The sequence below is a fragment of the Oryctolagus cuniculus genome, chromosome 12 (assembly GCF_964237555.1).
Source record: "Oryctolagus cuniculus chromosome 12, mOryCun1.1, whole genome shotgun sequence".
In the NCBI taxonomy this organism is placed as follows: domain Eukaryota; kingdom Metazoa; phylum Chordata; class Mammalia; order Lagomorpha; family Leporidae; genus Oryctolagus; species Oryctolagus cuniculus.
Window position 1 is genome coordinate 96,877,697 of NC_091443.1, and position 27,898 is coordinate 96,905,594.

A 27,898-nucleotide genomic window follows, 5' to 3' on the forward strand; every position below is an offset into this window, starting at 1 on the left:
ATTAAGTAAGACCATGGCAGCACCTGACAATACATAAGTTGCTGTTAATCACAAATGTGTTCCTTGTTGTTATACCAACTGTAGCCAATACTCAATGCATAAATATTTTTCTTAGTTAATAGTAATTTATTTTGTTGTTTTGTTGGTTATTTCTATTTTTTGAATGGCAGAGAGACAGAAATCATCCATATATGAAAGGCAGAGGCCAGGAAAGAAGGAGGTTGGGAGACAGATGGACAGACATACTTAGCTTTCTTATGCTGATTGACTCTCCAATCTGCAACAACTGGGACTGTCAGAGTAGGATGAAGCCAGGAGCCCAGAACTCAGTGCAGTCTCCCACATGTGTGGCAGGGACACAACTACTTGAACCATCACTGGCTGCCTCCCAGGAAATGCATTAACAGGAAGCTGGATCAGAAGTAGATTGGGTACTTAGACCCACACACTCATAGATGGGTTATTGGTGTTCCAAGGTATAACTTAACCCATTGTGTCAAACACTAACCCCTTCTTTGCTAGTTTGTTTCTGTGCCCGTTCTCTTTGAAGAAGCCACCTAGGGATCCTTAAATAGCCAAAATATATAACAGTTTTAGGCTCTTTGAATCAAAACAAAATTTATCTTTGAGAATGTTTGAATAAGGTATTAATTTTATAGTTCCATTTTTTCCCATGTGGAGGATAGTATGTGCTTCTTTAGTATATCCAGTATTGCTATGAGGCAGTAAAATGAATTTCTTAAAGGTGAATAATTTATTTTGTACCATTCTTTCTTGAGAAAATAATACTAATGCATCCTAAAAATTCTTAAGAGGTAAGCCTTTCTTCTCATCAGTTAGACTTTTGGAGATTGGTTGTAGGAAATGATAGTGATAGGATCTAACATTTTTATACTAGCTTATTATGTTTTGGGCAATATTTTATGCATACCTAATTGTATTGCTGTGAAACAGGTACTATTATATTCATTTTTATATGTAGAAATGTTGAAGCCAAGATGAAGTGACTTTTCTAATGCCAAGTAGCCAGTGAATTGGTAAAGTCGGAAGTTCATTTTGCCTCTGTTGAGGCCAGAGATGTGCATGAAAATAGATGTAAAAGATTAATGCTGAATTTTATAATAGTATGACATTTCTAAGTATTCTCTTACATACATATTCAAATACAAACATGTATATAAATCAGAAAACCAACTAACAACATACTGATAGCAGGAGTTACCTCCGGATGTTGGGATTATGAGTGATTGTGTTTGTATGTGTTTTTCTTGGGCACGTTACTGTACATTTTGGGGGAAATTGTCTGAAGTTATTTTAATTTGATTAAAAGTTAGTACCTTTAGATGGACTGTTCTCACTGTGTAAGGCAATTAAAAATGCTGGTTGTCACATTACCAGGATCTTCTCTGGGGACCCTCTTGTTGGGGTCACATTTCCCTCTCGCCCATCTGTTGGCTCAGTGGTTTTGTAAATGGATTCAAGATTTCCACCAACAAGTTGATGTTTCACCCTGCTCTCCTCAAAAGCTTCCGGATAAATCCCCTGCTTGTATTGGTTTAGCTATAAGCAGATATTCAGGTTAGTGAAGAACATCCTCTGCAGTTATCTGTTTACTCCATTGAGCTCTTCGTTAGTGTAATGTTAATAACAAGGCTGGGCGTACAGTCAGGATGCAGCTGTTCGACTTTGCTGCGTCTTGTGCAAACGTCCTGTCAAAAAAAAAAAAACCTTACATTTGGTCATAAAGGGATGTATTGCTTGAGAGTCTGGAAGTTAAATGCAGATCTCTTATACTATGTCAAGAATAGTTGAAACAAATTGTCTTATATGCTGTAATTCTAATATATTTGACCTGATTACTTTAAAATTCAGTTTGGTTAGAGGAATCTCTCCAAGTTTTCCCTAATAAAAAGTGAGTCATGAAGTCCACCTGTTCACTTGATTCCTGTTCCAGTGGGCGTGTTGATCTTTATCTGACCAGCCTCAGTACCAGCACTTTAGAGGTGCTTGGATGGCATGTCTGAACTTGTGTTTTGGCCTGCCTGCTTTCTTGCTTGACCCTGCACAGCCATATGTGTGTGTGGATTAGTTTCCTGTTGCTACTGTAATAAAGAACCCCAGATTTTGCAGCTTAAAACAATGTTCCTATCTTATTTCACAGTTCTGCAGCTCAGTATGGTGTGTGTGACAGTGTCCTCCTCTTAGAGTGTCATGAGGCAAAAATCGAGTTGTCAGTAGGGCTGTCCGTGTTCCTTTCTGGGAGCTCTGAGGATGGAGCGACATCCCAGCTCATTGCAGTTGCCTGGATTCAATTCCCGCTGTCCTGGGATGGAAGCCCCTTTGCTGCGGGCTGCTCACACCCCTTCTCATGTATCCATGCAGCCCTCTCCAGCAACAGCAGCCTGAGTTCCAGTCAGCAGTCTTCTTCCCTGCTCTCACCTCTGTTTTAAGAGCTTATGCTTAAATGCAGAATATTATTTCATTCTCAGAAGAAGAACATCTTCATAGGATCCAGGAATTAGAGACATGGACAATTTTTGGGGGCTGCATGGATACAGCATATGATGCATATGAATGTTTCCCTACTCTCTGTTTATCTTGACAGTGATAAATTTGTGGTAAACATTCTTTTAGAGTGAAGCCAACTTAGTGAAGGTGGAAAATAGAAAAAGGCCATAAATAGAGGAGGCAGTCTTGAGTGGGATGTTGGAGGCTACTTTGGGTTTGATATTCTCAAAATTGAAGAGTCACAGAAGATGGGGAAACCATGATCAACCTAAATATGACATGGGACTGGACATAAGGTTTTTATGGGACGGCCAAGAGGTATATTCACAAAGTAAAAATAAGTAGTAAAAATACATACAATTGTAGGAGAATCATGTAATGGAATTTAGATAGTGATTTCCTGGTTCAGGAAATCCTAAGTTTTCGAGTTAGAAAATAATAAAAGGAAGTGAACATTTCATAAGGATTAGTCTGGAAGTGATAAGCTATTGGATCGAAGGTGTGGAGAGTCTTGACAGGTGAATATGAGATAAAGGGTCTGAGCCATCATCAGGAAGCACCTTCTTTATCCAGTACTCTTAACTATAGGCTTTGTAAGATTTTTAGTATTTCAAGACATAGGGGCCAGCGCTGTGGCGTAGCAGGTAAAGCCGTAGCCTGCAGTACCGGCACCCATGTGGGTGCCGGTTCAAGTGCTGGCTGCTCCACTTCCGATCTAGCTCTCTGCTGTGGCCTGGGAAAGCAGTGGAGGATGGCCCAAGTCCTTGGGCCCCTGCACCGTGTGGGAGACGTGGAAGGAGCTCCTGGCTCCTGGCTTTGGATCGGTGCAGCTCCGGACATTGTGGCCAATCAGGAAGTGAACCAGCAGATGAAGACCTGTCTCTCTGGCTTTCCTTCTCTCTCTGTGTAACTCAGACTTTCAAATAAATAAATAAATCTAAAAAAAAAGCCTTCAGTTATGACTGCATTAATTTCTTCTTTAGCTCTGCTATCTTTTCAGTTTTGTTGTTTATGCTGTCTCTTTTTTTGAGGATCTAATTCAGTAGGAGTGATACATCTTTCTCCTTGTTTCTGACTGTTTCATGTACTTCTCAGATAATCTGTGCTCATCCAGCTTTTTAAGGGTTGCTTCATCTGTTGAATGTGAAGAGCTAAAATTGAGAAATTAGAAGTTATTTTATCAAATCCAGCCAGTGTGTCAATATAATAAGTAGAAGCAAAATTCTGGCTCTTAATTCTGATTCAGTGCCCTGTCCCTCTGGCTGTTGAGAGGTAATTGGAGAGGATGTTTGACACTCAGGTTACACTGAGATGAATAATGTTCCTGCTAAATGCATATGAATTTAGCTTTCTTAAGGGAGATTTATTTATTTGAGAGAGTTACAGAGAGAGGGGGGGAGAGAGAGAGAGACAAGAGAGAGAAAAAGTGTCTTCCATCCACTGGTTTGCTCACCAAATGTCTGTAATGACTGGAGCTGAGGTGATCTGAAGTCAGAAGCCAGGAGCTTCTTCCAGGTCTCCCATGTGGGTGCAGGGGTCCAAGGACTTGGGCCATCCTCTGCTGCTTTTCCAGTTGGATTAGCTGGGAGCTGGATCACAAGTAGGGCAGCTGGGGCTCAAACCAGTGCCCATATGGGATGCTGGTGCTGCTGAGCCATAGTGCTGGCCCCATGAATTTAGCTAATTTTAAAGAGATAATGTATGCATGCTGTGTGAAATAGATACTTGGGGCCCCTGTGTGCAGGAATTGTATCTTTTTCTTAAAAGACTTATTTTTTATTTATTTGAAAGGCAGAATACAGAGAGAGAGGGAGAAACAGAGAGAATCTTCCACTTGCTGGTTTACTCCCTCAATGGCACAACGGTCTGGGCTGTGCCAGACCGAAGCCAGGAGGCCATAACTAACTCCTTCTGGGTCTCCAATGTGGATGCAAGGGCCCTAGCAATTATGCCATCCTCTGCTGCTTTCCCAGGCTGTTATCGGGGAGCTGGATCAGAAGGGGAGCAGCTGGGACTCAAACCTGTGCCCATAGAGGATGCCATCATCGTAGGCAGCAGCTTAACACACTGTACTGTGGCACCAGCCCCAGGAACTGTCTTTGGATCTACTTGGTGGGTCTTGCATCATAAAGGAGCTTTGAGATGTTTATTAAATTAGTGGTTGGTGATTGGCACCACCTAGGTTCCCTTATGAAATATTTTTTTATTTCCTTATCTATAGAACTGCTAGAGGTTGGAGGGACAGCGAACAAGCAAGCAGCACTACTGTCTCTAACCTTGAGTGATAGGGAAACTCCTAGCTTTGAGTACCCTTGGAACAGTCTGGTCTTGTTTTCCATATTGATCTTTCTGGTGGGGGTGAAATTCACACGTATGCATGTCGGTGAGTGTGACCAGCCTTTTCTACGGAGATCTGATTAGTTTAAGTTTAAAGCCACATTTTAGACATGACTTCAGTAAAGGTTACAGGCACTCTTTGGCTCTTAAATTTCATTTCAGAGCAAGAGGTCCCTAAGGGTTGGTTTGACTTATTTAATTACACCGTATAGAACTTGGGTAATAGTTTTATAAAAATCTTCTTCAAGGCAAATTGTGTGATTTAATACAAAGTGGTAAATTGGTAAACCTTTAACATTTGTGTCATGAGACAAGTGATTGAGATCATGATTAAATAAAGGGGAAAATGTAGGTGTATCATATTTGATGAGGAATGACAATATTTGTGTTTTTGATAAATCTAGAAGGAGTGAAATCTCCCAAGAAACATGATGTACCACTGATCCGAATGATACAACTGTTACGGACTCAACAATGAAAAAGCTTGTTGTCTTCGCAACTAACAATTACTAATGTATTCTAGCTGTAGGAGTGTGCTAGGTGCTGAATCCTAGAGGTGTAATCTGCGCTGGTATAGACCTCTTGTAGTGGGGAGGCAGAACCACATGTACTGATGTAGGTTGTGTGCTTCCATGGTAGCTTACCATGGGCCAGTGAGAGCTTGCAGATATACCTAGCATGTAGAAGGTTATCATTGAGTGCTGCACTAGTCAATCAAAGTGACTTGTCCCCACCCTCTTGGTGAATGGTTAGCAGTCTTGCAAGGTTTAGCTGAGACCCACAGTACTCCTGCAGAGTCACTTAGGACGTTTTGCTACCTTTATCCTGCACAGCATGCAGCGTGTGCTTCTGCCCCCAGCATTTTCAGTCCCTCAATGGTTGTGGAGCACCAGAGGGAGTGCAGGACAGGGAGGTCTGGGACACCCAGCCTCTCAGAGTAGAAAAAAAACTGTGACTTGCAGAATTGATATCATATATGGGGGTCTTCAAATTTATGGAAAATGTGTATTATGAAATAGATTTCATTTTTTGCATGAGAATAAATTTAATTTTTAATTCCAGTTTTCCCTGAACTTTTTGAAGTCTCCTCATAGTAACTAAGTAATATGGATCACCTGTCAGTAGACTTTTGATCTGTAACAGTTTAAACTTTTTTTCCTCTTCTGGTCAAGCCAGAGAAAAGGCAGAAACAAGCCAAAATCAAGTCTTTGGCTGAGACAAGAATCAGTTCTGTTCAGGGACAGTAATGTATTTGCTTCCACACTCCTGACTCTCCTCCCCGCCTTGAGGTATCCACCTTGCATGCACATATATGTTATGGAAAACATTCCAGTTCAAAGGAAACTTTTTGTTTTGCCTCTGTTCTTGCAAACGATTTAATATTAGTTTACTTTTTTACATTCATGTGCAAAAGTCTAAGTTCATTTCACTGTTTTTTTCTAATCACAGGCATATGAATATGCACTAAAGCTCATTCACTTCCATAATACTGAGAGCTACACCATTGTCTTGTATCTTCTTGTTTAGGAAGTGGACACTATGTTCCCTTTGGCCAGTTGAAGAGGCCACATTTTATTGTCACCTTCAGTTTTCTTTCCTGTGTAAGATGAATTCATGATAAAAGTATGCTGAATCCCTAGTGTGAGCCAGGAACTACTTTCAGTATTGTGATAAACCCGTATAGACATGGTGCCTTTCCCTACAGTGGTGTAGTCCGGTAGAAGATGGATAGTTATATGGTAATGTTGGAATGTGATGAGAACTATCAAGAGGGCATTCAGAGGACTGAGTGGTTTAGGAGAGGACATTATTGCATAATGTTGTATTGGAAAGTTTTTTTTTAAACTTTTATTTAATGAATATAAATTTCCAAAGTACAGCTTATGGATTACAATGGCTTCCCCCCCATAACGTCCCTCCCACCTGCAACCCTCCCCTTTCCCACTCCCTCTCCCCTTCCATTCACATCAAGATTCATTTTCGTTTCTCTTTATATACAGAAGATCAGTTTAGCATACATTAAGTAAAGATTTCAACAGTTTGCTCCCACACAGAAATATAAAGTGAAAAATACTGTTTGAGTACTAGTTATAGCATTAAATCTCAATGTACAGCACACTAAGGACAGAGATCCTACATGAGGAGTAAGTGCACAGTGACTCCTGTTGTTGACTTAACCAATTGACACTCTTGTTTATGGCATCAGTAATCACCCTAGGCTCTTGTCATGAGCTGCCAAGGCTATGGAAGCCCCCTGAGTTCACCGACTCTGATCATATTTAGACAAGGTTGTAGTCAAAGTGGAAGTTCTGTCCTCTCTTCAGAGAAAGGTACCTCCTTCTTTGATGACCTGTTCTTTCCACTGGGATCTCACTCGCGGAGATCTTTCATTTAGGTTTTTTTTTCCCCAGAGTGTCTTGGCTTTCTATGCCTGAAATACTCTCATGGGCTTTTCAGCCGGATCCACATGCCTTAAGGGCTGATTTTGAGGCCAGAGTGCTGTTTAGGACATCTGCCATTCTATGGGTCTGCTGTGTATCTCACTTCCCATGTTGGATCATTCTCTCCCTTTTTTATTCTATCAGCTAGTATTTGCAGACACTAGTCTTGTTTATGTGATCCCTTTGGTTCTTAGTCCTATCATTATGATCAATTGTGAACAGAGCTTGATCACTGGGACTAGTGAGATGGCATTGGAACATGCCACCTTGATGGGATTGAATTGGAATCCCCTGGTATGTTTCTAACTCTACCGTTTGAGGTAAGTCAGCTTGAGCATGTCCGGAATTGCACATCTCTTCCCTCTCTTATTCCCACTCTTATATTTAACAGTGATCACTTTTCAGTTAAGTTTCAGCATGTAGGAAGAATTGTGTATTGATTACAGTATTCAACCAAAAGTATTAAGTAGAACAAACAAAAAAAATACTAAGAGGGATAACATATCAAGTTGCTCATCAACAGTCAGGGTGAGGGCTGATCAAGTCACCATTTCTCATAGTGTTCATTTCACTTTAACTGGTTTCCTTTTTGGTGCTCAGTTAGTTGTCACCTATCAAGGAAAACAAGTGGTATTTGTCCCTTTGGGATTGGCTTATTTCACTCAGCATAATGTTTTCCATATTCCTAACAGGGATCACTTTTCAGTTAAAATTTAAACACCTAAGAATAATTGTGTGTTAATTACAGAGTTCAACCAATGGTACTAGAACAAAAAAAATACTAAAACGGATAAAGTATTACATTGTACATCAACCGTCAGGACAAGAGCTGATCAAGTCACTGTTTCTCATAGTGTCCATTTCATTTCAACAAGTTTCCCCTTTTGTGCTCAGTTAGTTGTCGCCAATCAGGGAGAACATGTGATATTTGTCCCTTTGGGACTGGCTTAATTCACTCAGCATGATGTTTTCCAAATTCCTCCATCTTCTTGCAAATGACCGGGTTTCATTGTTTTTTGACTGCTCTATAGTATTCTATAGAGTACATGTCCCATACTTTCTTTATCCAGTCTACTGTTGATGGGCATTTGGGTTGGTTCCAGGTCTTAGCTATTGTGAATTGAGCTGCAATAAACATTAATGTGCAGACAGCTTGTTTGTTTGCCAATTTCATTTCCTTTGGGTAAATTCCAAGGAGTGTTATGGCTGGGTTGAATGGTAGGGTTATATTCAGGTTTCTGAGGAATCTCCAAACTGACTTCCATAGTGGCTTAACCAATTTGCATTCCCACCAACAGTGGGTTAGTGTCCCTTTTTCCCCACATCCTCTCCAGCATCTATTGTTGGTAGATTTTGACTACAAGAAGTTCCGTGAAAAAGTTATTATAATCTACGTGTCAAATACAGTGTTGTTAATCTCCAGGAAGATCCTGGGAAGTGGTCACCTGCTAGTATACCTATCAGTGTTGACAGTTAACACACACACACATACACACACACACACACACACACTTTCCAAATTGTTATGTGTTATTTGTATATGTTGTAGAAAGACAATTGGATGCACATTTGAATTATGAGAACAAGTGTCAAAACCAAAAATTAGTAGTTTTCTGTATATTTAAAAGAACAAAGGTCATTTGGTAGGTATTCAGGCAGATGCTTGTATTTTGTCCTCTGTAAAGATGTACTTTTTAATAATGCACTTAATATTGCCTGTGGTGAGGACTGTTTTTTTTTTCTTTTTTAAACAAATGCAGAACCTGTGTAGATTAGTGATCTGCCTGCACATGACTGTATGCAGTACAATCCCATGTGAGACCCATTCACTGATGTGCCATAGCACTGTCCAATTGCTGTGAGGTTTCTAAATGCTTGTTCTTAATTACAATATCAATATGAGTGTGGAAATGGTATCAATTTATGGTCATACTTTGACCGGCAATGTTAATTTTATCCTCACAAAAAGTCCTGTATTTGTACACTTAGTTCTGTGTTTGTACATACAGACTTGCCATCAACTTATATAGCAAAAATATTACTCTGATTGTGGGCACAGCCTCAGCTGCCTGCTAATGCCTTGGTGGCTGTGAACACAGTATCCTTCAAGTATGGGTTCCAGTCCTTGGTTCCTGACTACATCATGGGGATTAGAAGCCTGCAGGGCCTGGCCTGAGTGAGTATAGCAGCTTTATTGACAACATTGACTCCTTCATTCATTCAACAAATAGTGCCTGAGAGGATGACATTTCAAGAGGGAAAGGAGTGATCTACACAGCTCTGCAGAGAAAGAACTTTCCAGAAAGAATAAATAGCAGAATGAATTGCTTGAGATCTGAGAGATGCGGTCAGGGGCACCACATCATTCAGAGCCTTTTGGGGTGCATTGTGTGGAGCAGGATGACAAACAGTTGGAAGACACTGAGTCAGGGTAGAAACAACATGATTGTACTTAAGCACTAAGGTCACGAGTAGCATGACGTGATTGTGTGTTGAGAACAGCACGCAGGGGACAGAGATGAAATCACAAAGATCAGTTAGGAGGCCACTTAAATGATCCAATCAAAGGGAATGAAGTTGATGGCTCAGATGGCAGCCATAGAGATGGTGGAAGCGTTGAATTAGGGATATATTTTATTTGCCTTTTATCTTCTAGTGTTTCTTTACAGAGAACTATATGGTATGTAATGATCTGTAGTCACCCTACTGTACAATAGAACCCCAGAACTCCTTATTCCAATCTAGCTGGAACCTAGTACTCATCCACCTACCTTTCCCCATCACTCCCACCTCACTTTGCTCCCCATCCTCTGGTAACCACTATTATATACACAATTTCTATGAGATTACCTGTTTTTTTTTTTTTAAGACTCCACAAAGACTTTTTTTAGAGTGAGATCAAGTCATAGTTCTCTCTGTTTGATTTATTTCACTTACACAATGACCTCCAGTTCATGTTGTTGCAAATGAAAAGATTTTGATTTTTATAGCTAAGTAATATTCCATTATTTATAGGTATCATATTTTCCTTATATATTTATCAGTATTCCAGTACTTAGATTTTGTCTTATGTCTTGGCTATTGTGAATAATGCTTCAATAAACATGGCAGTGCAGATGCCTTTTCAATGGACATATTTCATTTCCCCTGGATATATATACCGAGGGGTAGAACTGCTGGATCATATGGTAGTTCTACTTTTTGGTTTTTTGAGGAACTTCCATACTGTTTTCCAAGATGGCTGTAGTAATCTGCATTCCTACCAGCAGTGTGCAGAGCTTCTCTTTTCTCCACATTCTTGCCAAACCCTTTAATATTTTGCCATTTTTGGAAGGTTTGTTTGAAAGACAGAGTTGCAGAAAGAGGGCGAGGGGGAGAAGGTGGGGAGTAGAGAGAGAGAGAGAGAGATCAATCTTCCATCCACTGATTCACTCCCCAGAAGAACGCAATGGCTGGAGCTGGGCCAATCCAAAGCCAAGAGGCAGGAGCTTCTTCCTGGTCTCCCAAGAAGGTGCAGAGGCCCAAGCACTTGAGCCATCTGCTGCTGCCTTCCCAGGAACATTAGCAGGAAGCTGGATCAGAAGTAGAGCATCCAGGACTTGAACTGGTGCCCATAAGGGATGCTGGAGATGCAGGTGCAGGCTTAACATATTATGCCACATTGCCATCATGCTGGGGAAAAATTTTAAAGGTAGTTTTTTAACATATAATATGACCTAACATGCATTTAATAATCATTGTTTTTGAAAGTTTATCAGCCTCCCCTTTTTGTATGAGTATTTGTTTTACACGTGCTTGTGCACCTTTGTCTATGAGTTTTCTCATTGCGGACAGCTATTTGGAGTTATTTTTATTTTTAGTTGCATGTTCTTCCATCACTGTTCTGGGGAATGCTGGATGGAATGGTTACTTTCATTTCTCTTTTTCTCCATCATGATTGTTTCCTGCAGTCCCATTTATTCTTGTCAAGTTTTCCTTCATGCCATCAATCTGCCTCATTTGTGTATCCATCCTGTTTCTTTTTCTTTCTTTCAGGGCTGCGAAGAGCCATAGATGGTCTTTTATTTGGTTGGTTTTCATTCTTGATGCATATACAAACCACTGGAGTATGCATTTTTGAATCTTATAGATGTCTTCCAGATAGAGCTTTATATTATTATGAAGATATTTGTCATTTGGGCAGCTCAGAAAGACTTTCTCCATGCGGCTCTCTGCTCACCTTTTATATTTTGCAGACAGCAGCTTGTCAGTTGACTTGGTATTCATGTCTCTTTAGTTGCCGCATTCTGTAATCACAGAAATTCTGCTGTTAATGGCACATCTCAGGTTTGAGGGTATGCTCTAGAAATTGCTGGTGGTTGCTGACCCTATTATTTTGGAATGTATACTGAGTCCGTAGCTTCAAGTGATTGTATTTCATGTAGTATTCCATACACAGTTCTGTAAATGTGTCAGCTTAGCAAACATTTATTCAGTGTTCATGAGGTGTTATAAGTAATACTGTGTGGTCAATATGCTGTCTCTATAAGAATAACGATTTATAATGGAAGACAGACATTAAACTACTGAATAAAACTCATTATAGCGCTACAGATAGTGTTAAGTGCTGTGAAAACAAAAAAGCAGTGTATGAAGATGGAGCTAGAGGTACTGAATGCAGTCAGAAAAGGCTCTTGGGGAGGTGACATTCTAGCACAGCTGTTCGATGTGAGGGACTATACCCAGTTTATGGAAGAGAGCAGCAAGCGCAGAGTGCATGAAGCAGAGCCTGGTGACTGAGGGTCACAGAAAGATCTGAGTGGCAGATGCTAGTTAGCTGGTGGGTGAGGTTGGAGAAGTAGCAGGGGTACTTCAAGAAGCTGATACGATACGGTGAAGGGTTTGGATTTTATTTTACGTCTAAGTCCATGGAGAATTTTCAGTAGAGTAGGCTGTGCATTGGTTTGTGTTTGTCTTAAAAAAAAAAAGTCATCCTGGTTGCTCTCTGGAGAATAGATTGTAGACTTGCAAGGCAGAGAATTTGAGACTCTTAAAGCAGTCTTTGTGAGCAGCATAAGTAGACTTGGACTGTAAAAGTTGGCCTGAAGCTGGAGAAAAGTAGCAATGCTTGGATTAAGTCTTGAAGGTAGAGCAAATAAGCGTGTTATTAGATGGATACTGAGAAAAAGAAGCAAACCCAATTTTGGCCAGACAATGAAGTGAATTACATTGGATTACTGACAAGTGGAAGACTCAGAGAAAAGCAGGTTTGCAGGGAGAAAATTTGGAGTTCCATTTTGGGATTGTTATGGACTCTTCATGGATTTCCCTACCTTCCCTTTCTTTGGAGGCAGTGACAGGTACAGGAGCTGAAGAGTGGGCAACCAGACTAGAGGTGAAGGAGGCAGTGGGACTGAGAGCTGCATAGGCAGCCAATGAAGTTGGTTATATATTCAGGAGATTGAGCAACCAAGTAAATATATTGAGGTTACAACAAACTATGTTTATTATTGACAGATAAGGAATTTATAAATATAGAATGAGGAAGATTAAAAAGAATTTGAAGATGTCAGACAGGAATTGGAAATTTAAAGTAAATTCATGGTTTTTAAAACATGAATATAAATGTAGATACTGAAAATCTATGCATATGACACCACTTTAAAAGTTTGTAGAAAATGGAATTAAGAGAGAAGTTTATTTTGATGCGAAAAGTTTGAAATCCATGCATATGGGAAGTCCTCAAAATGGTCATGGAAGATGTCTACAATCAAAAATAGCTAGATGAATTTGTAAATTCTGTCATCTCCTAAGAGGGAAATCAAAGTTCCTTGAAGGAACAGTTGATTGCAGGGTATGTGTAATGAGCCTGGGAAATATATTTCTCTAAGGAATTGAAGAACTCTTCAGGGGCCGGTGCTGTGGCTTAGTAGGTAAAGCTACCACCTGTGGCGCCAGTATCCCATATGGGTGCCGCTTTGGGTCCCAGCTGCTAGATTCAGTTCTCTGCTAATGTGCCTGGGAAAGCAGTGAAAGATGGCTCAAGTCCTTGGACCCCTTTATCCATGTGAGAGACCTGGAAGAAGCTCCTGGCTTTGGATTGGCAAAATTCTGGTCATTGTGGCCATTTCTGGAGTGAACCAGTGGATGGAAGATTCTCATTCTCTCTCTCTCTCTCTCTCTCTCTCTCTCATCTCTCTCTTGTCTCTCTCTCTCTCTCCTCTCTCTTTCTTTCTCTGGCTGTCTAACTCTACCTTTCAAATAAATAAATAAATCTTAAAAAAAAATTCAGAGTGATAGGGTGTGTCATGAAGATGCAGAAGTTAGCTTGAAGGAGCGCACACTGGCCAGATACTGGATAATTTCAGCACTAAAGTAAATGTTGATGTTGTATACGAATAAGTGAGAGATAAGAAAAATTTCTTCTTTACAGCGGGGTGTTTTGTTAATGATGAAGAAGTGGGTAGTTCAAAAAAAAAAGTCATTATTTGGCATCTACCATAATGATACTTGATTCAGATGAAAGTTACAAATGGATCCTGATGTTGGTGGGAAGAAGTTAGATGAGACATTGGATGCTGTGTAGTATTGGGTTATCTCCCCGTAAAATGGGTAGTTAAAAAAACAAGTCATTATTTGGCGTCTACCATAATGATAGTTGATTCATATGGAAGTTACAAATGGATCTTGATGTTGGTGGGAAGAAGTTTGATGAGACATTGAATGCTGTGTAGTATTGGGTTATCTCCCCACAAAATGCTTATGATTTACAGAGGAAAATCTGGTGACCAGATGATCTAGGTTAACCTCACCAGTCGTGACATACGTTGACATCATGTGATTCTTGATGAGAAAAGCTGAGAAAAGGTTAGTGTGATTTCTGAGGTTTTTCTGATAAAATGCCAACATGAGTTTGACTTTGAGGACACCTTTAGAGTTTTTGCTTGAGGGACATCCTAAAGAGTGAAAGATTGGAACTCTTGAGAATTGTCAATATCACAAAGGTGGGGAAACACTGAGCAGCTATTTGAGAATAAAAGAGGTACAGCAAGGGAATGCCGCATTTGATGCTGGGCAGCAAGTGCAAGGGCTGCTGTTGACAGGCACAGCGTGTGCAGAGGACCTCTAGATTGGACTGACAGTGTGGTATCAGTTTCCTTATTCAGCTAGTGATCTGAGGTTCCAGAGGTGAATATTCTCTTGTGGAACGTTTACTCTGGTGAACATAGGGCAGATCAGCCCTTATGTCAGAAACTTGCTCTCTAAGAGTAATGAGAATGGGTGCAGTTAGATAAAGAAGGTGATTGGAACAGATGTGGTAAAACGTTAATGATGGAGACATTGCAGTTCAGGGGATGCAGTTCCTTGTAGCATCCTTGAACCATGGCCAGCTCTTTGTGTGGAGGTGAGGTGATGGCGGAGAGTTGGGTTTAGTACATATCAAGGTCTTTAAGGTTCCTGTGATAGAGAAACAGAGGAGGAGAGGATGAGTACTGGGCACCTGGTGGGGGGCCTGATAGTGCCAGACAGTAGAATCTATACTGAGTAGGGATTGAGAGAGGACACGCATGAGGAGGGAACTGTGGAGATGTTACGAGAGTGATTGGAGGGGCCAGTACCGTGGCTCACTTGGTTAACCCTCTGCCTGCATCACCAGCATCCTGTATGGACACCGGGTTATAGTCCTGGTTGCTCCTGGATCATGTTAGAACCCTTGGTTTAAGACTCAAGTATGGCCGGCGCCGTGGCTCAATAGGCTAATCCTCCGCCTTGCAGCGCCGGCACATCGGGTTCTAGTCCCGGTCGGGGCGCCAGATTCTGTCCCGGTTGCTCCTCTTCAAGGCCAGCTCTCTGCTGTGGCCCGGGAGTGCAGTGGAGGATGGCCCAAGTGCTTGGGCCCTGCACCCCATGGGAGACCAGGAGAAGCACCTGGCTCCTGCCATCGGATCAGCCCAATGTGCCGGCCGTGGCAGCCATTGGAGGGTGAACCAACGGCAAAAGGAAGAGCTTTCTCTCTGTCTCTCTCTCTCTCTCACTGTCCACTCTGCCTGTAAAAAAAAAAAAAAAAAAAAAAAAAAAAAAAACAAAAAGACTCAAGTGTGCTGTCTTGAAGCACACTGCTTCTCTATTCTGTAGTGTGAACTCCAGGTCATTATTATGTAATTGTTAGCAGTCTTAATAGGTAAAAAAAGGCTGTGTTCTCTTTGATGGGTGCTCTTGTTACTCACGCCTCCTACCTAGGCTAGAAAGCAGAGTACCTTTAGATGTTTCTACATGCATGTGGAGCAACTCAGCTTTTTCTCTTTATAGCTTTGGTATGACTAGAATCTTCCCTCTCTGCCACCTTCGTTCCATGGCCCTGTTGCAGATTATTGTCATCCTTTGCCTCTTATTCTTGTTCTGCTCATCCTCCTCAAAAGCACCAGTCGTTTGACCAATACATGCACTCAGTAAATGGAGAGAATACAGGGAGGCACTTTGAACACGTAGGGGCATTTCTCTTATCAAATGCCTGACACAGGAATGTTACTGCTGATCTTGCTCTGATTAGATTTCTTTCTTCTTTCTTTCTTTTTTAATGATTTATTTTCTTAAAAGTCAGAGTTACACAGAGAGAGAAGGAGAGGACGAGAGAGTGGCAGAGGGAGAGGTCTTCCGTCTGCTGGTTCATTCCCCAGATGGCTGCAATGGCTGGAGCTGCTGCAATCTGAAGCCAGGAGCCAGGAGTTTCTTCCAGGTCTCTCACATGGGTGCAGGGGCCCAAGGACTTGAGCCATCTTCTACTGCTTTCCCAGGCCATAGCAGAGAGCTGGATTGGAAGTGGAGCAGCTGAGGCTCATGCCTGCACTGCAGGCAGTGGCTTTACCTGCTACGCCACAGCGCTTACCTGCTAGATTTCCTCTTTCTAACATAGGCAGTACAGTACTGTCCTTTTGAGAGGAACAAAGGTTGTAAACCTCACATGTGAAATGAGAAGTTGAGTAAGAAGACCTTCAGGGGCAGGTATTTGATGTTGGATGGCATTAAGAAGCTGCTTGGAACACCTGCATCCCATATGGTATTCCCTGTTTCAAGTCCTGGTGTTGCTACTTTACTCAAAAAAAAAAAAAAAGAGATAAGGTTTTTTATTTGAAAGGCAGAGAGACAGAGAGGGAGAGAGATAGATCGATCTTCCATCCACTGGTTCACTCCCCAAATGGCCTCAGTGGTGGCTGGGACTGGGCCAGGCCAAAGTCAAGAGCCAGGAGCTTCATCTGGGTATCCCACAAGAGTGGTAGGGCCCAAGCACTTGGGCCATCTGTATTGCCTTCCCAGGCAATTAGGAGGGAGCTGGTCCAGAAATGGAGCATCTGGGACTGGAAGTGGTACCCGTATGGGATGCTGGCATTGCAGGGGGCAGCTTTACCCACAACACCACAGTGCCAACACCTAGTGCTGCTTATGATGCAGCTCCTAGCTGATGTATCTAACATTGAGAAATGAGAGAAAAAGTACCAACATGATAACGTGCACGTAGAAAATGTCAACAGTGACCTCAGATGCTGCCTTTCTGTATTCTGTCTTGCTTTGTGGAAGATAGGATTTGTCCCATTTCAAACACATTCCATAGGTTAAATGCAGGGCTAGACTGTGAAGGGTGGTGACTTGCAAGCAGACCTGTGTTCTGTGGAGAACTGTGTAGGTCACAGGTGTTCCGTGTCCTTGTGCAAATGGACACGTAAGAGTCTGAATAAATACATTGCAAAGATTTCCTGATGCGTGAGTCAGAGAATACGCCAGACAGAATGTTTGTAAGGAAGAAGAGAAGGAATGTGTACCAGAATCTTTTCTAAGTTAAACTCTTTTTCAAATTCTGTGTTAATAGGGTATGTAGTGCATATAATATCAAATTCTACACAAACTCTAGTAGTTGGTCTTGATGCAGTATTTTATTTACAGCTATGTCTTCCTTTTTTAAATTTTTTACTTTTTTCGATCTTTCTTATTTTTCATTGAGAGTTACACATGGAGAGGATGAGAGGCAGAGTGAGAGGAGAGAGAGGGAGGTCTCCCATCTGCTGGTCCACTACCCTGTTGGCTGCAAAGGGCGGAGCTGAGCGGATCTGAAGCCAGGAACCAGGAGCCAGGAGCCTCCCCGGGGTCTCCTGCATGGGTGCAGGGGCCCAAGGAGTTGGGCCATCTTCTGCTGCATTCCCAGACCGCAGCAGAGAGCTGCTTCGGAAGTACAGCAGCCGGGACTCGAACCGGAGCCCATATGGGTTGCCGGCACTGTGGGCGGTGGCTTTACCCGCTACCGCACAGCGCTGGTCCCTCCCGGAAGCTGTTCCCCGTGGGATCCAGCTGTCTGCTAACGTACCTGGGAAAGCAGAGGGAGATGGCCCAAGGACGTAGGCCCCTGAACCCAGAAGGGAGTACCGGATAAATTCCCTGGCATCTGCTTTGGCCTGGCCCAGCCCCGGCCTTTGTAGTCACCTGGGGGGTGATCCCCCAGATGGACGCTCTGGCGAGAAAGAGTGCTCGCGATGCCGCTTGCGTTGCTTCTCTCCCCATGCGGCTTCAACAGCATGCGCTGTGCCAAACAGAAGCCAGGGGGCAGGAGCTCCATTGAGGACTCCCAGGAAGCAGGGAAGTGGGGTGCAGAGTACCTGGGCCACCAGCGGCTGCCCAGCCTGGGTAAAGCCTGGAGGGGCGGGACTGGAAGTGACCCTGGGGGCGCTGGACGCGGGATGTCGCAGTGCGCAGATGCGTCCCGTTGCGCCATAGCGACGGCCAGTGAGGAGTGCGCCTGCGCCTGGCGCTGTGACCTGGAAGTGCACCCGCAGGCGCATCTGCAGCTGTGCTGGTGCTCAGGTAGGAGTCAGCGTCGTGTCCGCTCCTGCCCAGCGCTGGCACAAGCCTTGAGGAGCCATCCTCGACGCTGGTGGCCCACCCTGAGGAGACACAGTGAGTGCCCCCCAGGTTCAGGCCGGGTTCAGATGAGGCTGCAGTCTGAGGCGGCCGCATCAGTTATCTTGGGCTTCTGGAAATTTCTAGGTGCAGTCTTTCGCTTTGGCCGCTTCCCGAAGACTACACCTCAAGACTGCGTTCATGTTCCAGAGACACAGAAACGGCCTTCCTGCGGAGAGTTTGGCGTGGTGGCCTTCCTGTCACTGGGTAGGCGGGGCCCAGGGTGCAGAGCGGGGGTGGGGTGTGTGTGTGAAGGGTAGCTGGGATAGAAGGTGGAGGAGAGGGTGTAGGGGGGAGGTAGGAGGAGGGAGCGAGGGGGAAGGATGAAAAAGTGGCGTGCAGGTGTGGAGGCAAGGAAGGTAGGGGCAGAAACCCTCGTGGGGCAGAGGGAAGGGAGGGGGAGAGTGACAGGCATCCCGGTGAGTGTGTGGTTGGGCGTGGGGTGGGGAGAGGAAGAACTTTTCCCACGGCCCCGGTTTTCTACCCCTGGCGGGGAGTAGCCTTGGCCGCATCCGTGAGAAGAGGCCTTGATCACGGCCTTTCTTCTCTGGGTTGTTTGGAAGTGTAAGGTGTGTGTGCGCAGGAAAACGGGCATGGGGCGCTCGAATTAATTTGCACCTAATCCGGTGACTTTCCACAGACTGCACACAGGGAGGAGAAAGCAAAAGCTTAGAGAAACCCCAAGAATCCCTCTTTGCTCTGTTCAAGCCTGCCCCAAGATTCTGACACCTCATAGTAAGTACGCGACTTTTTTCTATTTAAAGACTGGTTTGAAGGGCAGAGTTATAGATGAGGCGGTGAGGGAGAGATCTTCAGTGTGTGGGCTCACTCCGCCCAGGTGCCAGGTGGCTACAATGGCCGGTGCTTGACCAGGCCGGAGCCCTAGCCAGGTACTGTATCCAGTACTCCGGTGTGGGTTCGGGGGCCCAAGTCCTTGGGCCACTTCCTCTGCTTTCCTAGGCGTTTGAGGAGACAGCGGGATCACAAGTGGGAAAAGCCTGGGTGGGGCGGCGGTCGGAGCCATGGCTTGGCGGGTGAAGCAGCCTGCAGTACCAGCATTCCATATGTGTGTTGGTTCGAGTCCCAGCAGCTCCACTTCCGTTCCAGCTCTCTGCTGTGGCCAGGCAAAGCAGTTGAAGACCTGTGTGGGAGTCCTGGAGGAAGCTCCTGGCTCCTGGCTTCATATCCACTCAGCTCTTTCTGTGGATGGTTGGTTGTGGTGGCCTTCCTGTCACTGGGTGGGTAGGGCCCGAGGTGCAGAGAGCGGGGAGGGTGTGTGTGTTTGAGGGGTAGTTGGGATAGAAAGTGGAGGAGGGAGGGGCTCAAGGGGGATGCGGGAGGAGAGAGGAAGGGGGGAGAATGAAAAGGTGATGTGTAGGTGTGGAGGTGAGGAAGGGAGGGGCAGAAACCCGCGTGGAGGAGAGGAAAGGGAGGTGGAGAGTGACAGGAGTCCTGGTGGGTGTGGGTGGTGGCGGGGTTTGGGAGAGGAAGAACTTTTCCCATGGCCTCGGTTGCGTCTTGGGTGTTTTCTGTCCCTGGCCAGCAGTAGCCTTGGTCGCGTCCTTGAGAAGAGGACCTTGACTCACGGCCTCTCTTCTCCAGGTTGTTCGGAAGTGTAAGGTGTGTGTGCAGGAAAACGGGCATGGGGCGCTCGAATTAATTTGCACAGAATCTGGTGAATTTTCACAGACTGCACACAGACAGCTTGATCACAAGTGGGAACAGCCTGGGTTGTTGGGGGTTTGGGGGTGTGGGGCGGGCAGAGCCATGGCATAGTCAGTGAAGCCACCGCCAGCTGTACCAGCATCCCGTATGGGTGTCTTCCTTTTCTGTGATACTTTTCTCTCCTTCCCCTGACAGAGGTAAGTATCCAGAGCTTTTGGATGTATTTCATTACAGAAATATTTCTGTTACACACTCTTTATATATGTAAAGTACTTACCCATTTAATCACCATTTATTTGCTGTATACCTATTTCATGCAAGACTGTGAGCTTGTCCAGGGCAGGACTTTATCTCTCTGCTTTCATTCCTGTAGTCCCTGGTCACGGTTGGTATTTGATATATGCAGAACTAACAGTGCCCTCACTGCTGCGTCTTGGGACAGGAAGTGATGGTTAATGAAGGCTCTGGTCACAAGAATAAAGGTCAGAGGGACAAGAAAGGATGTTTAACAGAATCAGCATTAATGAAGCACTTTCAGTTGTCAGGCTTCTTAAGGTACCGTTGTCTCATTTCTAAATAACAACACAAGGAGGGGAAGCAAGAGGTTTTTTTTTGTTTGTTTGTTTTTGTTTTTTTGAATTATACCACATTGTCCTGTCTAATTCTCTTCAAAGGTCTATGAGGGAGGCACTTCTGATAGCCTTTTAAATATTAGTTAAAGGAAGTGGGAACCTGCCCTAGGCCATATATCAAGATCAGTGAAGTTCCAGTTTAAATCCTGCTTTGCTTGCCCCAGAGCTGTGTCCCTCCTGGGGTTGGAACCTCAGCTTCCATCGGTTCCAGAGTTGGGGTATCAGAGAGGTGGTAGCCGGAGAAAACCAGTGGTCCTAGTCTTTGGGCTTGTCTGTGTGTGGAGCATAAATAACTACAGGGACTTGAGCTGTATCACTAAGGACCCTTCTTGCTAATGCTGTGGCCTCATGCTGTGATTTGTTAACATAGGTCTTGTGTCCTGGTTCACACCAGTGGGGAGTCTTGAGCTGTTGGCAGGGGGCGGGGGAGTCTGAGGAGGGTACCTTGCCACCCTGGGACTGGAACTGACTTTTAAGAGGGACCTTGAGGTATGAAAGGAGATTTGCTGGTAGGGTTAGGACCAGAGGGTTTGAGGAGTCCTCAAGGTCCCTGGTGATTAGTCTTTTTAAAATTTATTTATTATTTATTTCAAAGGAAGAAAGAAATATTTCATGCGTTAGTTTACTTCCCTAATGCCCTCAACAGCTGGAAAGGTATGTGAAGCCAGGGTCTGGGAACTCAATCCAAGTCTCCCATGTGAGTGGCAGGGATGTAAGTACTTGAGCCATCACCTGCTGCCTCCCAGGTTGGAATAGTAGGAAGCTGGAATCAGGACTTCAGCCAGGACTTGATCCTGGGCACTCTAACATGAGCTGTGGGGATTGCAGTAGAGGCTTAGTCGCTATACCAAAAGCCCATCCCTGATTAGTCTTCAGTTCCCTCCTTCAAAGTGTGGCTGGCTACTTGGGAGGGGTTTACCTCACCACTGCTAACTGGGCCTGCTGCACAATTTTGTGAGGACCTTGTTCCAAAGGCAGGGGTAAAGGGCCACTAAAGATACTAAAACATAAAGCTCTTTCCTTTCTTCCACCTACCTCCTTGGCTCAGACTCATGCTCTTTTGACTGGCTTACAAAACACAAGTTCAAAGACAGAGTTTTGAGGATTTTTAAGACACCACCAGCAGAGGTTTAAACCCAGTGCAGGCCCTTCAGAGAGCGAGCCGTGTGACTGTTTCTGTGTGACCATGTAGGCTGCACGCCCATGAGGTTGGCCCTGGCTGCTGAATATAACCCATTGGCTTTAACCAGTCCAGGTCTAATCCTGTGACACTCCAGGGCACCTGGGCAGACTTATGTCGTATTAAATCAGCTCCCTGAGGATTGTGTGGACTAGTTAGTCATACTGTCTCGTGATCACGCTCCTCGATTTTCTTAGAGACCTCTTGTCTTGTCTAGCTAGGACTGGTATCTTTTTCTAGAGTAAGGCTCCTCACCCCTGACCTAGAGCACTGAGAGGAACTGGAATGCTGCTGTGTGGCAGAGACCTCCTGCAAGTTCTCTGAGCAGTACTGGGTCCCCACAGCTCCGCTTAGTGTTTCTATGGTACCACACTTTGAGAACTGTGCTCGCAAATGACTCATGGGACAGTCTGTCCCTGCTCTATTCCTGCTCTGAGCCTGGCAATCAAGGTCCAGACAAGGCCCCTGATAGAAATGTTGCATCCAAGCAGCCCCCTTATAACTAAGGTCACCTCAAGATCCCCACAAATGGATCTTGGACCAGAGGTCAGGACTTTATGTGCAACTTGAACACTTCCTGCCTTGGGAAGTTCACTGCCCCCACCCCAGGACATGTTCTGAGCTGCTTGGTCCTAGGTGTAGAGGCTCTGGCCTCTGGAAATGTACTGAGTTGACTTCTGAGTTTCCAGATGCCAGAAAACATGTAACAGAGTTCCTCGGATCTGTGTGACCACTTGGATATCCAACTGTGATTGCAGACACCCATGGTGAAGACTTTTGAGTGCCGCCTCATGGTGGAGCTGAGTGCTTCCTGCTGGGACTGTGGGATCTTCCTGGGATGCCAGGGTGGCACAGCAAGCCATGGTGCTCTGGAGGCTGTCACTAAATCTGTGTGTAGCTTAGAAGGTAAAACTGTGTCTTTCCAGTAGTATGGAGCAGAGCCTCAGGACGAGGAGATGGTCCTATCAGAACTTGATGCTGGAGCCGGCGCTGTGGCACAGCAGGATAAAGTGTTGGCCTGCAGTACTGGCATCCCATATGGGTGCTGGTTCATGTCCCGGCTGCTCCACTTCTGAGCCAGCTCTCTGCTAAGCCCTGGGAAAGCAGTAGAAGATGACCTGAGTCTTTGGGGTCCTGCACCCGTGTGGGAGACCTAGAAGAAAATTCTGGCTCCTGGCTTTGGATCAGCTCAGCACTGGCCATTGGCAGTCATTTGGGGAGTGAACAAGCTGTTGGAAGACCTCTCTGTCTCTGTCTCTGTCTCTCTAACTCTTTCAAATAAGTAAAATAAATCTTTTTTAAAAAAGAACTTAATGCTAATGTGTGCATTTGTTCTAACTTGGAAAGGAAATCTCATTCCTCTGCTTCAAGTCACCTTGCAATTCAGGAAGGGCAGCATTTTTTTGCGTTAGGCTTCTTGCGTCTTCTCTGCTGGCTTCTCCCTTGTAAATTATCATGTAGCATCATCCTTTGCTCTGGTAGGATTCATTTTTAAAACCGTGCTTTTTCTTTTCTTCATCAGAATAGTTCAGAAAGTTAATGGGAAATGGAATCAAAAGATACCTTTATTTTAGTGTAAAATTTTTTTAAGCCCATGCATATTTTTTGTAATACGTATGTTTTATATAATGTTTGAAGATCCCTCATGTATCATAACAAGTCTTTACAAATTTTGGTCATTGTCTTGGTCCTTTAGTTATTAGGAATAAATTATTTTGTTAGGTTGAAATTAGCCTATTTGAATTAGTGCCGGATCTCATTTGCTGTGACATAAAGAATTGCTTTATGGATAATGAAAGCACCTTAATGATGTGGTCTAAAGGAGAAAACAATATTACTCAAGCTATTAACACCAGGGGACTTCTCCCTGACCTCTTAACAGTGCCCTGCAAACTGTACATTATTGTACTCTTGAGGATCCAGGGGCTGAAGTCTGGCCTGAAGGTATTTTAGAGAATGCTCCATGTGGGAAAGTCATAAGAAAAACAGAGGAATATAAGTAGCAGTTAATGAGAAGGCAGAAGAGACTTCTAGAATTGAATTGACCACAAGGTTTGCTGGGATTTTTTGAGCAGCACAGCAAGCACTAGGTTGTCTGTGTTGGGCACCAGATACAATCACTACAGCCTTGTGAAATTAGAAACTATGCCGTTCTGGCCGGCGCCGCGGCTCACTAGGCTAATCCTCCGCCTAGCGGCGCCGGCACACTGGGTTCTAGTCCCAGTTGGGGCGCCGGATTCTGTCCCGGTTGCCCCTCTTCCAGGCCAGCTCTCTGCTGTGGCCAGGGAGTGCAGTGGAGGATGGCCCAGGTGCTTGGGCCCTGCACTTCATGGGAGACCAGGAAAAGCACCTGGCTCCTGGCTCCTGCCATCGGATCAGCGTGGTGCGCCGGCCACAGCACGCCGGCCGTACAAGGAATGCAGGTGAGACAGAGCATCTCTGACCTTAACAGAGGCAGTGTGATTGGTCATTCTTTACTTTCCCTTTATATTGCTATAGCAACTTTAAAATGCCTTTTGTTTAAAAACCTGAGGAAATGTATGTGAAAAGTCGTTTTGGCAATCTTTGGTCATCAGTAAATTCACCATCTTAGGTGTGTTATAACTTGCTGAACCCGTGGTACTAGGAACTTGATAGAAGTTTGCAGCATTAGACTACAATTTTCGGCTTGCTCAAAACTGAGGGTGTTGGAGCTTACCCAGCATAATTAGAAATGTACCCTCTATTTGAAGCCTTGGCAAGAACAATAATTTAGTATCGTGGCTGTGTGGCACTGGTAGAATGTGTTGTTCAGTCCTGAGTTTGGGCACCTTGTTTGTTTATGACAGAAAACAGCTTTCAGAAACTTCCTGTTGGATAAAATACTCTTTTCACAATCTGGTGGTTTCACTGCTTTTTTTCTGAAGGTTTAATTTTCCCTTCGAGTGCAGGCATGTTCATTTTATCAAAGCTGGCATTTTCTCTTCTGTAAAAATTAAAGTCTTGTATTCTGAAGAAAATTTCGCAACCATTAGGGTATATAAGTGCGTGTCGTGTGAGCATAATTACAAGGATGAAATGCTTTGCTTTTGAGTAGTAGTGGACCAACACTTGGTGTGCTAAGCAACATAGTTTTTATTCTATTTTGTGGTTCAAAGGCTGCTTACTACTGCTCCTGATCTTAGATTATCTTAGTCCTTTTTGTCAAATGGATTTAGAGCGCACAGCACCTTTTTATCCACCTTCTCTCTGAAAAGCAGTGGGAGATAGAGCAACTTTTTTAAAGATTTATTTATTTATTTGCGAGGTAGAGTTACAGAGAGAGAGGTTTTCCGTCCAATGGTTTACTCCCCAAATGGTTGCAATGGCCAGAGGTGAACCAATTCAAAAGCTGGAGCCAGGAGCTTCTTTGAGGTCCCCTACATGGTTTCAGGGGCCCAAGAAGTGAGGCTATCTTCTGCTGCTTTTCCAGGCTATAAGCAGAAAGCTAGATTGGAAGAGTAGCATCGGGGGCACGAACCGCACCCATGAGGGATGCTGGCGCTGCCGGAGGGATGCTTTACCTAATTTACCACGGCGTTGGCCCACAGAGCAAATTTTTAAGCCAAGAGCCAGGAGCCCAAGAGCTGGGCCATCCTCCGCTGCTTTCCCAGGCACATTAGCAGGGAGCTGGATTGGAATCCGAGTACCAGAACTCGAACTGCTGCCTATATGGGATGCTGGCACCGCAGGAGTCACCACTACACCACAGTGTTGTGGTGCAGTGGGTTAAGCCATCACCTGTAATGCCAGCATCCCACCCTTGTTTTCTTTCTGTAATCTAGTAGTTGAAAAACAGCCACCACTCCCAATGCATAAGTCCTATAAAAGCAATTTCACTTTATTTGAACACTCTAAGGAGAAAAAGCAGATGAGTATGTATTGTACCTAAAGAGAAAAACTCTGTCAAATTTTAAATCGAATGGTGGAATAAATTCCATGACAAAAGTGAAGCAAACAATTGACCTGTGGCCCCACTGCGCTGGCGCCTGGCTTCACTGCCTACTGGGGACAGACAGCAGGAGCCCAGGAGAAGCCTGGAGCCACACCCCTGCGTGGGCTTGGTCTTTGTTTTTTGATTGGTTGGAGCCTGCAGGTAATCCGACCAGAAATGATGTATGCTGTTGAATACCGAGTTTATAAAAGGGGTGCTCAGTGCTGCTGTTTCCCTTTTCTCTTCTTGGTGTCCAGCGCCGTGGAGCTCTTCATTGGAGCATGTGCTAAGCCCTGGCCCTAAGAACAAGGAGGTGAGCAGCCGAGAGCAACACCTACAGGAAGGGCCGGGCTGCCAGTGTCAGAGGAGTGGCAGTAGATTCAACAGGACCCTCAGGTTTGTCCATCCTCACCTGGTGAGTCTTCTTGAAATGTTTGTGCGTATCATATGCCGGTCCTGGACACAGGCAGGGGACACTTGGGCCTTCAGGAGCCAGGGGGAAGGAAGAATAAATTGTATGTTATAAATTGAATACTGTATTTTATATGATAACCTTTTATTATATATTATAAATTTCATATCATATGTTCTAAATAGATTTTAAATTGTATATTGTAAACCGTATATGTGCTCGGAGGTATCACAGACAGTTCCAGGAGGTGTGAGCCTACCTGGCTGAATTCTGATGCCAGGATGGGTGAACCAGCAGGTGCCCGCAGGTGAGTCATCTTCTTATAGGTGGGCAATTAAGATGCCCAGCAACTGTGTTAATTTCCAGGTCTCTTGTTTTATTTTCTGGATTTATAGTTCTACTTAGTGGATAGGAGCTGAGAAAGTGGATCTGGTCATCCAGGAAGGAAGTTCCTGCTCACAGGCTTTGCTTCCTGTTTTTCCTAATTTGCTAAGATAGTTTCTCTCAGTTTGCGTTGAAGGTTCTCCAACACAGCAGTAATAACTTTGACTGCTAAACTCAAAAAGATGGTTGTACATTGTTGTCATTGCCCCACTGAATTCTAATTCTGCCTCTGTGATATCCAGTGTTTCCCTAATTTTATGAAAAAGTTCCTGAGGAATACATTGTTGTATTGTGTTAATGAGTGTGGTTATCTGGGAAGACATATCATGTAAGATTTACATATCCCAGTCATACTATTGCATTAACTAGGAATATGGGGACTCCGTTTATCATCAGAGGATGGCACCGAAATTTTGAGAGGGTAGCATTACTTCCTAAGTATATTTGTTTCAGGTATAAAACTATAAGGTTCTGAATAACTCAATACAGGTTCTTTTTACTTCTAAATTCGATTTTGAAATACTGAAATCATTCGGATTATGATATTTGTAGACCATTTTTAGGTCTGAGAAGGCAGGGGCATTGTTTCTGGGCAGTATCCACTCTGGTTGCCGTGTAATTGGTTCTAAACCATCGGTTGGTGAATTGAAATCCCTGTTTGTCCCTGTGTTTTAAACAACACAAAATTTCAAAATCCGTAGGTATTGTGTTTTGTGGTTTGGTTCTTACAGTATGTGGTGAATTAAGTCTCCCTTCCTTCTGGTTAGCAGTTACTCGTGTTGACATCCCAGGATCATTCCTTGATCCTCATCTTATGAGATGCTGACCAGTGACTACTCCGAAACAGCTCCTTGGTGCACGTCCTCGTGGATGTTCCAGTTTCCTCATTATCCACTCTTGGTGTTCCTGTTAGTGCTGATTGTTCAAATCCAGAAGTTGAAATGACCCCATGTTCAGTCTATGTGTTTGTTCTCACTGGTCTTCTCATCCTAGGCAGCCTTATCTCTGTACCGTGTTTCAGGAAGGTCTTGGCTCTTTCTCTCATCGTTAGCTTGACCTATTTATATTGCCCATGGTTTTCTCGTGTTGGCTATTTTCAAACTTGATTCCTTGATTCCATAATTTGCCCTCACACACAACAAACCAAGAAAAATCTGTTCTTTTGTTTTCTCATGCTCCCAGTCCACAGATGTTCTCTGATAACAATCACCAGGCATCTCAAAGGCTGGCTGGTCCCTACACCCTTCTCAAAGCCACATGAATATGTGATTCTTTTGCTTTTCACTTCTGCGTCTCAGTTCTGTCACCTTTTCCACAAACCTCTGTTCCTGTGACTACCATGAAACTTTAGCATCTCCCACAAAAAGCCTAGGCTAGCAACTACTAGTGCACTACTAATAAGAAGTTAAAATATAGAAACTTTGTGAGGAAATTCCAAAATAAGAGTGGTTTATGCCAAAC

At 44.1% G+C, this 27,898-nt stretch overlaps 1 protein-coding gene and 1 long non-coding RNA gene across 5 annotated transcripts in view; one reads left to right on the forward strand and one right to left on the reverse strand.

Moving 5' to 3' along the window:
• The window catches only part of LOC103346435 (neuroblastoma breakpoint family member 4), a 1,612,367-nt gene that overhangs the window by 1,362,187 nt on the left and 222,282 nt on the right, over nt 1-27,898 (reverse strand). The window lies entirely within an intron of this gene.
• Nucleotides 1-27,898, forward strand: part of LOC103345879 (protein sidekick-1) — a 694,014-nt gene that overhangs the window by 42,965 nt on the left and 623,151 nt on the right. The window contains exons 2-4 of one of the 4 annotated variants that reach the window (XR_011380987.1): nt 18,300-18,419; nt 18,853-18,947; nt 25,899-26,056. Coding sequence is in view for 2 of the 4 variants with exons in the window: in XM_070054499.1 (XP_069910600.1) it covers nt 22,454-22,595; nt 25,899-26,056 (300 nt within the window). In the remaining 2 variants the exon portion in view is untranslated. Of the gene's footprint in view, nt 1-18,299; nt 18,420-18,852; nt 18,948-20,304; nt 20,433-20,838; nt 22,596-25,898; nt 26,057-27,898 lie in introns of those variants that run through there. The other 3 variants (XM_070054497.1, XR_011380988.1, XM_070054499.1) reach the window with 3 other exon arrangements.